Source organism: Larus michahellis, chromosome 3, assembly GCF_964199755.1.
Source record: "Larus michahellis chromosome 3, bLarMic1.1, whole genome shotgun sequence".
NCBI lineage: Eukaryota > Metazoa > Chordata > Aves > Charadriiformes > Laridae > Larus > Larus michahellis.
Genome location: NC_133898.1, coordinates 92,649,726 through 92,665,105, shown reverse-complemented (window position 1 = coordinate 92,665,105; position 15,380 = coordinate 92,649,726). Strand labels below are relative to the sequence as shown.

At 42.6% G+C, this 15,380-nt stretch overlaps 1 protein-coding gene across 1 annotated transcript in view; it reads left to right on the top strand.

Annotated features, from left to right (window-relative positions):
- Positions 1–9,556, top strand: part of LOC141740549 (hormonally up-regulated neu tumor-associated kinase-like) — a 31,363-nt gene extending 21,807 nt beyond the window's left edge. The window contains exons 8-10 of the mRNA XM_074579373.1: positions 634–853; positions 1,701–2,276; positions 9,516–9,556. Coding sequence (XP_074435474.1) covers positions 634–853; positions 1,701–2,276; positions 9,516–9,556 — 837 coding nt within the window. The remainder of the gene's footprint in view (positions 1–633; positions 854–1,700; positions 2,277–9,515) is intronic.
- The last annotated feature ends 5,824 nt before the right edge of the window (positions 9,557–15,380 follow it).

Genomic DNA, 15,380 nt, shown 5'->3' with positions numbered 1-15,380 from the left:
ATATGAAAGCACACCCCCACGTGTATGTAGGATGCATGTAGGAGTAAGGGTGACAGCGGTGCAGCAGGAGCGAGTCCTGGAGCCCATGCTTTTTGTTAGGATGCTCAGTCCTGTTACGACAGCTCCATGGAGGTATTCCTGCTGCAACCCCACTGCAAAACCTTCCCAGGACTGCTTTAGCCCTGTGCTGCCTTCCTGCCCTCACAGCAGACAGCAACAGGCCCACGACAATCTTCCTCCTGGATCGGGGGGGTGGCTCGCAGCATCCTATAATGTTTTTGCTTTGCAGCATGAGGTCTGTGGTACCCTGGTTAGCAGACTCCGTGAGCTGTAAGCCTGGAAGGAAGTGCTACAGGCTCTCCAAAGATGGCATTCTAGTCTCCAGTGGATTTTCATGAAAACTTGCTCCCTATGGCCTGTGGGGTAAAAGGCAAGGTCTGCCAGCCCACGTGCAGCTGGGTTTCAGGAAGAACCTCTGGTATGGGGTCTGCTCAGATGAAAAGTTGATGTGTGTAACCAAGGCTTGTGTGAAAACAAGATTTCCCATTGCTCGTGTTCTACTGTGATTTCCTTTAAGGTTCAAGGTGCTTTTTTTGTCCCATACTAATAGAATGGTGTCTGATCATTTTGCAGAGGGAAAATGAAGTAGAAAAACACAATATTAATCCTGATGAATATTTGAATAAGCAGTCGGAAATTCAGATTTCCCAGAAGGCTGAAATGGACACTCCAGAAAACTTCAGAAATTATGGCAACAGGGCATTTCCTTCTGTACTAACCCTGGCAGTGCCAGATGCTATTAAGGAAGATGAGATCGCAATTACATTAGAAAACCAAGAAAACTTGACAGAAGGTACTGTTCCAAAATATAGTCTTGGCATCTTAGTCTGAAAAGGGTACTAAGGTATCTGTCTGGGAAAAAAAGGGAACACGATTCATGAAAATTCTATAGAAATATCCTTCCACTTTGTTTTGAAATTACAAGTATTTGAGCAATTGTTTCCCAGCCTGGTTACAAGTGTCACAACTTCATCGGTGGTAAGACACTGGCACAGGTTGCCCAGAGAAGCTGTGGGTGCCCCATCCCTGGAAGTGTTCAAGGCCAGGCTGGATGGGGCTTTGAGCAGCCTGGTCTAGTGGGAGGTGTCCCTGCCCATGACAGGGGGGTTGGAACTAGATGATCTTTAAGATCTCTTCCAACCCGAACCATTCTGTGATTCTATAAGAAGGGGCTGCACTCATATCCATGGCATTATTTCCATAGTCTCAAAAATATAGAAGATGCACAGTACTGGATAATCAAATTCCACATCTGAATTTAAGCTTACTTCTGCTCCAGTTATTGCACGCCCAAAGCTATTCACATATGTGACATGGTTAAATTAATGCCATAAGTAGCCCCAGAAGCATAAATGAATAATAGTCACTAAAATGAAGCCAGGCAACTTTATGCTGAGATGGTCATTTAAGACTATTCACCCAACCAAAAAACTTGCTGATTGCCTACCAGCAGATCACCATTTGCTTTAAATCCTTGGTGCAAAATTTCATTCTAGGTCAAGATTTACTTTTATTTATGCCTTTACAAGTACTGACTTTTTTTTCTCATGAGATGAAGCTGTTTTGATATTAACATGTTATTTTTCTTGAAAACAACATTCCAGCAGAAGCTGATCTGATTTATTCTATATTCTCTTTAGTTTCCAAGTTTGCAGGCAGAGAGTTGGTCCACCTTGGACCTCCTAAGTCATCAAGTAAAAGTACTCCATGTCAGACCATGTATCAGCTGCTTTTGGACCTTCAGGAGAATGAGAATGATTTTGAAGATTTGACTGAAGCCAGAAAACCACGTATTCATGAGAAATTGCCATCCACAGCAGCAAATAACCAACTTCCTTCTTCAAACGTAGAAGCAATGACGTGTACAAGCAAAGCACCTCCCCGGTCCCTAATGGAAAACAAAATTATTACCAGGAGTCCTTTGCCTCATCAGGACATGAGGTTTAAAGACCTTCTGAAGGCAGGAGATGACAATATTTGCATCCCAACACGGTGGCACCTTGATAAAGAGGACACTGATCTCCTCATGACTGACTTTCCCCAGCTGTCACCTTTCCCCAGGCTGCAACAAGGTGCCCTGAGAGAAACCCTAGCTAGAAAGATTTCCTGTCTGGGGGCATCACAGCAACATACAAATATCTGCCCTGTGTTTTTAGTCCATGGTTCAAAACCACCGGCATTCCCCATGTCCCAACAGCAAACATTTACCGTAAGAAGTATGAGGCAGTATAAAGAAAACCCAACTCATTTTTTCAACAAGAAAACTAAAAAAAACTTTATCCAACTCAGACATGCACCTAAAACTACAGGCCTAAATCTTCCAGTTTTATCTCCACCACACCAAACCAGGCTGGGGCAAAAACCAGAGACTCAAAGGTTAAATTTTGCATAAATAAAACACCCACAAAGCATCAAAAGAAAATAGGATGAAGGGACAGGAAAGAAACAAAGACAGACAAAAACAGCAAGAAAAGGAAGGCAGGAGAGATGAATCCAATCTTAAAATGAGACACTTACAAACTGAAAGAAGGATGACATGATTTAAACTGCGTGTCCTCCGACACCTAGCAAACATTGGGCTACAAATTTTGCAGAGTGCATCAAAGACATAGAAAAACAGATGTCACTGTAACAGAACATCATCAAGCATATTTAGGCAAAAAAGCAGGCATTGCGGGCAGAAGATACAATTTTAAATATTTCCTATCAATACACGTACTATCCCAAACTTGTGTCACTTGTACTTATGTATTTCATTTGGAAAATAAACCCAGTCAGGCAATTTTCATTAAGCTGTGAACATAAGGCAGAAGGTAAACAAACAGTAACAACAGTGGAATAATTGATTTTGGGGGGATTGTTGTAATAAACAAAAAAGTCATTGCACTGATCTTTATTTATTTATTAGTTTTAACTGTGTGTATTCTGATTAATGGAGAACATGCAACCTAACTCCCCTGAAAGGAGCAAATCAACACATTTTCCTTGTAAATTTAACAGCTTAATTAGGACTGCTTATTTGTAACTGTGCGCCTTCACATTTGTCTCTTACTATTGAAAACATGCATTTGCTTTCAGTTTCAATGATTTATGCTGCTTCACTAGATTTTCATAGTACTAAGCTTTGAGCCTGATTCTGTCTTCAAATCAGTTTTTATTTCAGTTAAATCCCTTAACTTCAACAGATTTGAAGTTGATAGAGGTGAGAATACAATGGGAGTCTTCATATTTGCTGCTCGGTAAGCTCACATGTAGAAGTAAAAGATGCACAAAGGGTTTCTGAGTAATACTAGATGGATATACAAAGAATAGCAGCAAGAAAAAGCAGCAGCAGAAGAAGGTATAATCCTATGAGCTAAAACCAAGGCTTTTATCTGACAAGCACTGTGGTAAGCATTTGGTCACACTGAAGGGGCCCAAACCTGTGGTCCCGTTTTTGTCTGTCTCACCTTCCCCCACTTCACCGGGACCATGTCCATGGGGTGAGATCTTCATGGTCCACACAGCTCCTGACAAGCGTGCCGCGTTGCCTCACTGAGGGAAGCTTACGCAGACCGCATGGGTGCTGGCCACTCTGCCTTTTCCTCGGCTGGGCTGGAACAGCTATTGCGGAGCCCTGATCCCAGCCAGCCCTGAAAAATCCTCTGAATAAGAGACCCATTTTTAACTCAGGACATCTTTGCTGACCAGCCTTACAGGGCAAGTCCACAGCTGTAGCTGAAGAGCTGGAGAGGAAGGATGGGGCGCGAAGACAGGAATTTATCACCACTGAAGAAAACATGCTGTGTGACTTTGTCCCGTGACCGTGTGGCTGCAAGTCAGATGTGCCACCTGGGCTTGCAGCTGAGCTAGGTGGAAAAGCTAGTGCCCCTGCCCTTTGCTTTTCTCCAAAGCTTAAAGTCTCCTCAGAGCATAACAGCACAGGTAGTCGCTCCAAAATCTAGTTGGTCAGAACCATCCAGATTGGAAAGAAACTTATTATTAAAAAATGCCTGGTGACCCCAGCAGGATTTGGCAGAACGTGGCCAGGAAGCAGATACACGTGTGGCATCTGTTCCCTTCTGCTCAGAGGGGATGAAAGGACCACTGGTCTCTGGGCAGGGGCAGTGGCAAGAAAGCTCAAACCCAGCAGTTTCCCTTATGCGCACCCAAGATAATGAGGACCGCAGGGGCCATTTGCTGTGCTTATAGCTCCAGCACCACGCAATTCAGAACCTAGAGGTGGCTGAGTGATTTCCATATAATGTTTTTCTCGGGAAATCTGATTTCCTTAGAATTCAGAAAATGTTTATGTCTTGAAAACATTTTTAGCTTTGAATCGCCCTTACAAAACACTTTTTGTTTGAATATATGGTTTGAAACAAATGGTTTCAGCTGTAAGTTGACATTTCAATTTACTGTTTCCTTTCACAATACTGAAATGCTTCCTTCTGACCGTAAGTGTCTAAAAGCTTTTTCCTCCACGTCATTTTTTTCTGAGAAAAATGTCTTTCCTTGACACTTTTTAATATTTTGTCTTTACACTCCAATTCCAGATGACAATAACATCAAAATGCTCTCACTTGTTTCACCAAGTCGAAAATCCATTTTCCAAACAGCTCTACCACCATCTTCCAGCTCCCCCATGAGCCCTCAGAGAGAGGAGAGCAAGAGGAGCTTATGCTTTTCCTTTACCAGCTCAGTGCAGGAGTGTCTGTGTAGGTGCCAAGCAGACAACAGCCAGAGGAGAATAATCATTCCCCGCTAAAACAAAGTCTGGAAAGATAAGTGACTGCACCATGACCCAAGTGCAATAAGAGGCAGCTCTTCCTGGAGGAGCTCCAAATTGTGATGCCTTCATCCTCTCGTGGCCTTAGCTGCCTTCAGCCCAGCCTCTGCTCCAGCTGCGGCAGAGAACGGGGGTTTCCAAGGGGTGAGACACTTACAAGTGGTTGGAGAAAACATCAAGTCTTTGCAGTGTCCCTGCCATCTGCCTGTTCTTTCTGTCTTCAAGGTAATATGGTTTCTTATTTCTAGGAGTGGCTTAGTAAAAAGCAAGGGAATATCCCTTCTTCTGTCCTGTCTGGCACTTTAAAGGTCACAGTGCTGAAATAAATGTTTCTTCAACATGCCACAGCTGAGTATTGCTTTATAGACGTCATGTAGAGAGAAGAGAGATTTTCTACCTACGCTTTCCATATGCTCATTTACGGGTTAGCTTCAGCCTGGCCTTCTCCCGAGCTGTTCCAACACCGCTGAAACATAGCACCGAGCGGCTGTGTCTGAGCAGGACCTCTCATCTACCGTGTATATTAACACTTTGAAATAAAAGCCATCTCGTTCCTGAAGGGCAAAAGGGAGGAGTGCAGTTAATGGTTCAATGCCATAAACGCGGGTCCCGGATCACGTGCAGAGGCGGGAAGGGGCAGGGAGCACAGTGCAGTATAGCCGATAACGCAGCCCATGACGATGGAAACACCTCCAGGCAGCCAGACTGCATGGGTGGCCCAGGCAGGGAGATGGTGCCAATATTTTAACAAGTGGCTCCCACAAAAACGTTTCCCTTCAGCAGGTGATAAATTTACGCTTCAGGGATGTGATGTCTGCAGAAAGAAGTGAGGGGCTCTGGAATCCGCCCTTTTATTTAACAGTGTAAAGAAAAAAATATGCTTCTAACTAAGGAAGGGGACATCACTGCTTGGCAAGAAAATGTACATTAAGACACACTTGGCCAGAAATTCACTGAGTCATGCAGAGTAGTGTTCGACCAGTGTAATTCATGTGTGGGGAGAGGAGGGAGCTGGAGCCTTGCATGGGAGTTCCGCAGCATCCTCTTTCAGGAAGAGTTATTGAAAATACCTAACACCAAGTAGAGTCTTATTACAACCCTGATAGAAAGCCAATGCTAATAAGATGCAAGGCAAGGTGAAGTGGGACGGCAGGGCTTTCACACCTCCTCTCTCGCATCTGGGAGCAGAAACGTAACAACAGGCTCCTAAAGAGACAGCTTCCAAAGGAGCATTTAGCTACTTCTTTACATCTACAGCAGTCCCTTGTACAAACAAACTTCACATAAAGTCTCCGCTGGGACTGGCACTGGATCTTTAGGTCCTTCAAGTCAGTCTCTATAAGTGGATCCTGCTATTTCCATGGTCTGTCAATGCAATCACAAGAGATTCTCAGCCCTCCATGTCATAGGTTTTCCATTTACACAGAGGAAATGGCACCTTTTACTACTATCCTGTTTCTGCGCCATATTAATAAGTTCAACTGCTTTATGTATTACCAGTTTGAGCACTGTTCTGCTTTTCAAATCACAACTGTTTTCATGTCAGCAAAAGAATTTCAAACCACAGGAAATTCTGAGGATGAAATACAAATATACACTTAGAAAGACCTATCAGGAAGCAGAATCAATCAAACCTACAGTTGGAAAAATACGAAACAAAAAGTCACTGCTTTCATACTGCACTTTTAATTTCATCATTTATTAAACACATAAATGAACAAGATTAATAATTTAGCCAGTAAAGGAATTTCTTTTTAGCCTCTGAAAAACCCCTGAATAATTCAGAAGTTCTGACATTAGATAGCCTTTGTGATGCTGACCCATCCACGCTGGGTAAAATGCTGAATGAAGATCTAAGTGACTGACACATTCTCTCACAGCCCTCTCATGTTACAGCTTATGAACAACAAAACTCTGCAGATCAGAAGCTCACAAAAACGGAGAAAGCAGCTCAGGTTCACCTGTTGTCTGTGCCAGCAAGATGACAAGAAAGAGCAGACAGGACCATTTTGCTCATCCCTTATAAATACGGTGTTAAAACTGCAACACCTGATTTGCAGTCCAAGGAAATCCACTCCTTCGATTTCCCCAGGCTTTAATGATAAAGTACGTGAAAGGTTTAAGAAATTCAGAAAATATTCATCATAAAAAAGCCATCTTGAAATCAGTGTTTGTTAAACTGAAAGTGAGCCTGAGAAATAGATAAGCACACTTTTTCTTTATAAAGCAGCACGTACAATTTTTATGTTCCTTATGTGCAACATATATTTGCCTCACCCATACATCTGAAATTAAATTTTTTCAGTATCATAACGATAACAAACTATTCCCTTCCTCTTTTTCACCACTCTTTTCAGTTCTGGTCATTGTTTTGAGTTACAGACTATATAGATGGATACTACAGAAAAATGTAAGGTAGTGAACTTAGGAAGCATAGTCTTATTAAGAATAAAATATTTGAGATTTCTGTTACGATTCCTGGTATAAAACATTCTGGCATGCGAATCAGCAGGGACCTTCCTACCAAGTCCACCATTTTACTGGCTGCAGTGTTTGGGCTCCAGTCCCTTATACACACATACTTTACAGCTAGTCTATTAAAGAGAAAGTGAGAAGAGACTTTCAGGAAAGAGCTATTTCACAGAATCATAGATTCATAGAATCATTTAGGTTGGAAAAGACCCTTGGGATCATCGAGTCCAACCATCAACACCACTCTACAAAGTTCTCCCCTACACCATATCCCCTAACACCACATCTAAATGAGTCTTAAACACATTCAGGGATGGTGACTCCACCACCTCCCTGGGCAGCCTGTTCCAGTGTCTGACCACTCTGTCTGTGAAGAATTTTTTCTTTATGTCCAGCCTAAACCTACCCTGCTGCAGCTTGAAGCCATTCCCTCTTGTTCTATCGCTAATTACCTGTGAGAAGAGACCAGCACCAACCTCTCCACAATGTCCTTTCAAGTAGTTGTAGAGAGTGATGAGGTCTCCCCTCAGCATCCTCTTCCTCAAACTAAACAGTCCCAGCTCCTTCAATCGCTCCTCATAAGATTTATTCTCCAGGCCCTTCACCAGCTTCGTTGCCCTCCTCTGCACTCACTCCAGCACCTCGATATCTCTCTCATATTGAGGTGCCAGAACTGGACACAATACTCAAGGTGTGGCCTCACCAGTGCTGAGTACAGGGGTACAATCACCTCCCTACTTCTGCTGGTCACACTATTTCTAATACAAGCCAGGATGCCGTTGGCTTTCTTGGCCACCTGGGCACACTGCTGGCTCATGTTCAGCCGCTTGTCAATTAGAACACCCAGGTCCTTTTCTGGACCTATTTCCTATTTCCTATTTCCAGCTAGGAAGAAGCTATCATAGAGGTTAAGACTTCTAGCACCACTCAGGAGAGCAGGCAGGGGGCCAAAGGGAACAAATAGAGCCAAACACCATGAGGCATACTTGGGTCAAGATTTTGAGGAGCAACAGGATCTTGCAGTGGGATGTTGCTTACCCTACCTTAAACAGCAGAAGCATCTCTGACTAAGCTGGTTGTTTAGACACCTTTGTAGTCAATGGAGACCATGGACATCTGGAAAAGGGGGAGAGTAAATTAGCTTTGGAAGCCCTTAAACAGACTCTTCAAAGTCTACCCAACTGCACTGCCATAAGGACGACTTGATCCAATATTTTGGGCTTTGAGTTTCTACAGACTGGGAAATAGGAAGAGAGCATCCATCTCATCTCATGACTGTTATAGCCACGTTATAGCCAGCAGGGGTCTTTCCTGACCACAGGAGCATGACAGTAAGATTTTTAAGTCCATATCTGGAGCGTATACCAGAGGCTCAGAAAGGTAGAAGGGAGGATCAAATGGGTCCTTAAACCTAAATGGCTGCTTCTAGGCAGGCAGATATTTTACTTGGGACATCTGTATTTAGTAACTGTAGCCTTTTGAGGCCAGCAAGAAGACTGAAGGCCACTTTTTACAAATCCTTTCTTAGAAAGAAAGTCGTCTGTTAAGCAGAAAGAGAGTATTCCCCTATTTAGACAAAAGAAGGATTTAAATATCAAGCCTATCCATTGCAGTAGCTCAAGAAGGCAATGAAAACCAGTAGGGACTATGTTACACAAGTCTTTTCTATGCTAATTGATACTTAACTCACATCAGCAGTTTCTACAGTACACTTCAATGGGACCAGAAAGGAAAGCAAGTGTTTCCCCAGCAAAGGAGGAGCCCTTTGGTTCAGGCCTTCAGGGTGTCTTTCCAGTGAAGCTCTGCATACAAGCCGTTGTGGGTATGGCAGTATTTCAAACTACTAAGAGGTCTCTTTCACAGAACACAGCCTACACATCTGCCAGCCAGCCACTCTTTGCCAGCCTACACCCTTTCCTAACATGACCACGAATTCCCACGAATTCCCACGAATTCCCACATTACGGAGACTCTGCTCTTTCTAGGCATTTCTACTTGCTGCTTCCCATATGCTTTAATAGCTCAGCACCTCTCCTGCAACTAAACCAAAAAACAACTCCCCGAGACAACTGACCTATAAGCCACATATATTTACAGGCTTTTACCTGTAGGCTAACACAGAGAGGTGTGGACGATACACTGTTACACAATGGATATGAAAGGTTAAGTGACATATTCTGTGTTTTTCTATAATGCCCCCCTTTTATTGCTGCAGGACCACCCCCAACTCCTCCAACAGAGATAAACGGGTCATAGAGATGATGATACAGTACCAGCTCAAGCTGTTTTGTTATGACAGCCTTCTAGAGAAAGAAAACCCTGTTCCAGCCACTTCACTGCTTTCAACAGGAGTAAGTAGGAAAATGACCCAATCCTGCAGATGAGAAGGAAATTTATGCTTCAGAAAACCCACCCCAAATTGTCGGAAATGCTCTAAGGATACCCTGCTCCAATGAGTTTGATTCTCTTCCATTAAGCTCATTATCTCCCTTCCACAAAAAAGCAAGCAAGCACCCCTTGAGTTCCCAAAGGCAATCCTTCGAGAACAATGGATATTTGAGAGACTTCTGTGCTCATGGAATATATAGTAAAGATGGCAAAATTTCCCAGAAAGCCTGAAAAATACTCGGCAGTGACTGAAAGTCAGTAAAATCACAACTTGTCATATAACTATTATGTTATCCTGATAGATATCAGTATGGGGCAGTATGAACTAATAAACATCTGAGTTCAAAAGGCACAGCCTGTGACTACAGATCACACATTACATATCTCTATGCAATCTCAAAAATGATTTATAAGCTGCGCTTTCTTGCTGCTTTCTCTGCAGGAGTCTCTCTGCTTCTATGTCTAACTCTGCTTTTGCCCTGTGGATAGGATAGAAGAAATGCCAAGCACAGATTTCAATGTACAAACATGATGTGGCATGGTAAGAGAACCGCATAATAGCCCAATTTGGAAGTACTGAAAAATTGGCTTAGCAATAACTAAGAGCTGGGATTTTTGTCCTTCCATTAAAGCAAAGGAGAGCAAACCATGGCTTTAGGTTTAAGCAGTTGCATCAAGCTCAGCATCACTTCGGTGACTGGGTGCACTCACTATACTTTATGCCCTCGTATGCTGCGGTCTCTACAGATTTTTTCGCTTTAATTCATCGTGTGAAAATGAATGCCTGCTCGCCGCATCCTTGCTTTTGCTTCCTTGGGCCTATCATTGACCCAGAATTTGCATGTTGGAAAAACCAAGTTCAGTGTCTGAAATGAAAATAAAAACTCCCTTCAAATGGCACAAAGTTGCTTAAAAATGTTAATCTGCCTTATTTTTATGATGTGTTTAAAATTAAATGTTACCATATGGGGACGTCAGGGCAAACCACGTCCTTCCATTTAAATAGCCTGTTTACTTTAAAATCTGAAACTAGCTACAAATTTAAACCCTTTTTGTTTTTGTCCACCTGGAAAAAATTATCAAATTCTTAAGTGTGCATTGTAATAGAAGCAAACACTGAAGAGTGTGAATTCTTAGGTTTCAATATCTATTTTTAAATTGTTTTTCATGTAAGCTTTTAATTTAGATTTAATAAGATTCTAATTGCATTTTTAAAAAAATACCAGTTGATTATTGAAGACATATTTCTGTAGGATTAACTTACATATCTTAGACTTTTAAAATATTGTTTTAAATAAAAATTTGGTATTTTATGATTTATGCTACCAAATCTAAATATAGTTAGTGTAAAATAATTACAGAATGGTTGCAAGAAATAGATTTATTGGGGATTATCCATTTTATAAGAGGCACACATCTCCTATGTAATTATTCAATGTCAATAAGTGTCTTCAGAAATCTGTTGGCAATTAATGTGTGATGAGTGCTTAGTTATATTTTAACATATTGCATAATTGAAGCCAATCGAAAGTTTTGCCATTTGCTGTACAGCTCAGAAACAGGAAAAAAATTAGAACGCTAAATTAAATGAGCTGTGCAGCATCATTCTCAGGTCTTCTCCAGCTGTTTTTTGCCACTTCAGTGGTGCAAAAGAGCCAGAGACGCAGCAGTCTTGCTCTCCTGATGGTTCTCCATAAAGGGGAAATACCAGGTAATTCAAAGCAGCAATAGTGGCTGCGTGCCACCTTCCCTTCTCCAGCTAGAGGGTGTAGTATCGATACTACGTTTCTCCCTTGCTACCAGATGTACTCTTTGAGCTCACAGGTAGCCAAGATTATTTTATAATAGTTTTACAGCAGCCTAAAGATCTATAAAGTCATTTTTGCCTTGCTAATCTGGCACTGCCTGCTATAGCGGATCTGGGCCTTTAAGCACAGGAAGGTCTTATTTAACTGTAGTCTTAGGCTAACTGTAGGCTTTAGACCTGGATTGAAAAGGCATTAAAGTCACCTGGAATCCGTCCCTCACCCTCGCTGGGAGCCATGCAGCCCCTTGGCGTGCTGCATGCTCCATGGAAACTCCTGGCAGACAAAAATCTCCTGGAATGGTTATTATAATGGATATTATAGGAAGGACTACACTGGCAGAGAGGTTAATGAGATAAACTATTTCTTCTTTTTCACTGATTCATTTTTACACTCTCATAAATACCACTTCTCATTCCACTCACTATTATCATGACACCCTCCACTGCACCCCCCAGATACTATATAGAGCATTCTCTTTAGGAGTTTTAGGATAGAAAATGCTTCTTTCCTGCCTTGTTTTGCTCTGTTCAGGTTAAGTCACCTGTTTTGATTTTTACTGTAACCTTGATGTATAAAACCTGAGCGAAATCAGCCATCCCATAGCACAGACCAACGTTCAAGAGGCACTAAGCACTTGAAGAACCTATAAAGGGAACATCTGCCTTGACGGTGTGTCTGCTGTGAGTAAAACTGCCCCTAAAGAAAAGTGTCGCAGAACGACAGCAGAAGAATGACTTCTCCATGTAGACGACTCTTCTCTTAAGTGCTTTAAATATTTGACTTAATACCATTTCATGTCAAAAGTTAGATCCTACAAAACTGCTGTACATGGCATGTAAGCCAAGTGCATGTCCCTCTGCACACCAGTAGGAACCTCCAAAGAGCTGGAAGACTTCTGGAGATCCACATCATCACAGGCAAAGTAACTGCTTGAGAGCGCACTGAGCATGGAGCTGTGTTTCTCTGCCACGAATCACTCTTCAAGTAGTTAAAACCAGTAAACAAGTCAGAACACAACAAAGAATAAACCCCCCAGTTCTGATGCTTGATCAAAGCCCTTGCTCCTTGTGCAATGCAGTGACACTACCCTGCCGGGCTGCTGAAGTCAGCTGCCAACCAGTGCTAACATGTCACCAGCCCAGGCTGCACCCAGCCCAGTGCGGGTTGGTAATGGCAACAGTCAATCCCAAAATAAAGCTTTATCTGAATCTAAAATATGATTCAAGTCATTGTTTTCTAGGCTTTTGAAAATTAGTGGAGACTAAGCTAATCAGCCTGCTCTGCCTTTATATTTACTGAAGACAAACATGTCCAATGGGGAGAAGATTAATGTGAATGTGGTCTCTCTGCTCAATGGAGCAAGAGACTGAGTGACAAAAAGCATGGAAAAGGCTGAGGTACTCCATTTCTTTTGTTTTCCCCTCAGTTTTCACTGGGCAAGTGTGTCCTCAAGCATTCCAGCCCCTGAAGGCTACTGGCAGAGTCTGTGGAAATGACACTGTACCTCCAGGAGAGGAAGGCAGGGTCAGGGCCCACTTAAGCAGACCAAGTACATGCAACCCACGGGAGCAGATCAGATACATCTTAGGGTGCTGAGGGAGCTGGCTGGCATCATTGCAAAAGAGCCATCATCCCTGAAAGGTCACTGGAGTCAGGGGAGGTTCCTGATGATTGAAACAAGGTAAACATCACACCCATCTTCAGAAAGGGCAAGCAGGATGACTCAGGTCAGTCAGCCTCACCTCAGCCCCCTCCAGGAAGTCATTTCTGATCACATGAAAGGCAAGAAGGTGACTGGGATTTAGCAAGGGCAAATCCTGCCTGACCAATCTGACAGCTCCATGGACAATAGAAGAGCAAAAAGCGTTGTACACCTTGACCTCAGCAAGGCTGATACTGTTTAGTCTTTACTAGCGACTGGACACACTCAGCCTCTTCACGGGTGATACCAAACTGGGGGGAGCAGTCAATATGCAGGGCACAGGCTGCTGTTCAGAGGGATCTGGACAGGCTGGAAAATGGGCTGACAGGAACCTCATGAGATTCAGCTAAGGAAAATACAAAGTCCTGCATCTGAGAGGGAATATCTCCGTGCCGTATTAAAGGCCAGGGCTCAACCCTCTGGAAAACAGCTTGGCAGAAAAGGACCAGCGCATCCTGATGGGCAACATGCTGAACTTTATTCAGCAGTGTGCCCTTGCAGCAATGAGGGCCAGCCACATCTTAAACTGTATTAGAAAGAGCATATCTTGCAGGTCAAGGGAAGCGTTTCTTTGCCTCTGTTTGGCCCTTGTAAGACTGCTTTTGGAGTACTGCAGCCAGTACCACAAAGACACAGACACGCTGTAGTGAGCCCAGTGGAGGGCCACCGAGATGGGCAGAAGGACAATGCACAGGATGCATGACAAGAGGCTGCATGAACTGGATTTGTTCCGCCTTCAGAAGAGAAGGCTCAGGAAGGACCTTATTGCTGTCTGTAACTACCTTATGAAAGGGAATAGGAAAGGCAGCGGGAGCCTCTTCTCAGAGGTGCACAGGCGTAAAATAAGGTGCAAGAGATGCAAGCTGGAATTCAGGTGGATCAGAAATTCTGACAGAGTGAAAGGAAAAAACTTTTTACGTCGAGGGTGATCAAGCACTGGAACAGATTTCCCAGAAGATTACCAAAACCAGGCTGGACAGGTCCCTGAGCAGCTGGCCTGTCTTTGAGCTGGGAACTGGACTAGATGAGCTCCAGAGTTCACTTCTAACATGCACGATTCTGTGATTCTGTGATTCATTTTACGAAAAGATAGCACTAGATGCATTTGCCCCACGGCAGTGCCCATTTCTTTCCATTGAATACATATGGAGACAAAGCTGGCTAGTTTAGACAACCCAATAGAACAGAAAACCTCAGTAAAATAGAGACAGAGTAAGCACGGCATTGTACATTAAAGACTAGTAGAGCATCAGCGTTTAGCAAAGATACATACTACTAGATACTGTTATCCTTGAAAAAAGTTCCTAGTTTATTAGAAGTAGATGCTTTAACTCTTAGGTTTTTTCCTGTCTCCTACGTTTCACTCAAGATAGGAGAAACAGAACCAAAACCAGAAATATATTTGAAAAATATAATAGATAATTATATATCTTATAAGTACATATACAATCCACAATATACAGAAACCTACATCCTTACTTGTGGGTCTAAAACAATTTCAGTAGTACAAAAGAAACCTCTTTAGAGCTCTTCTAAGTGTTATTTATAAAAAACAGGAATTTCAGCACTAACGTGACTGGACACCAAGTTAAATAAGAAAGGATCATAATAGTTACAGGACATTTTATGTGATAAAGTCTTGATTCTGAAGGGTTTTTTTCCTCCCTTTGCTCCCCGGAGTCTGATTTTACTGATTTTGAGGTCTGTTGTACATCAGTATCTGTTTCCCCAAAGAATCCTGCGGTGAGGCTGACTGACTGGGAGAGGGTTGCGGGGGAGATTCAATCTGTGTGGTTTGAGTAGACTATTAAGGTTTGTATTTCAGTTTAGTTGGAAAATTGCATTTTTTTTTCTAATTAAAATATATATTGAGGTTTGATTTGGGGAAGGAAGAAATACTGTTTTCTATGGTTTAGACTTTAAGATCTGTATTGCCTTCTAGTGGTGTCCATCACTTTCCATTGACTGTAGGGAATTTCTCAAATTACCTTGTTCATTATTTAGGCCTTCCAACTAGGTGCTTAAAGTGATGTAGGGTAAACCAAGCCCTGCAAACTTATGTGGCAGTGTATCATGATTTTGTGAATCATGGATCTGTGAGACAGGGTGCTGTTTTATTGAATTTTCTTTGACGTTATTTTTTAAAGGGACATCGGGGAGGATGCTGGCACACACTCTTGGC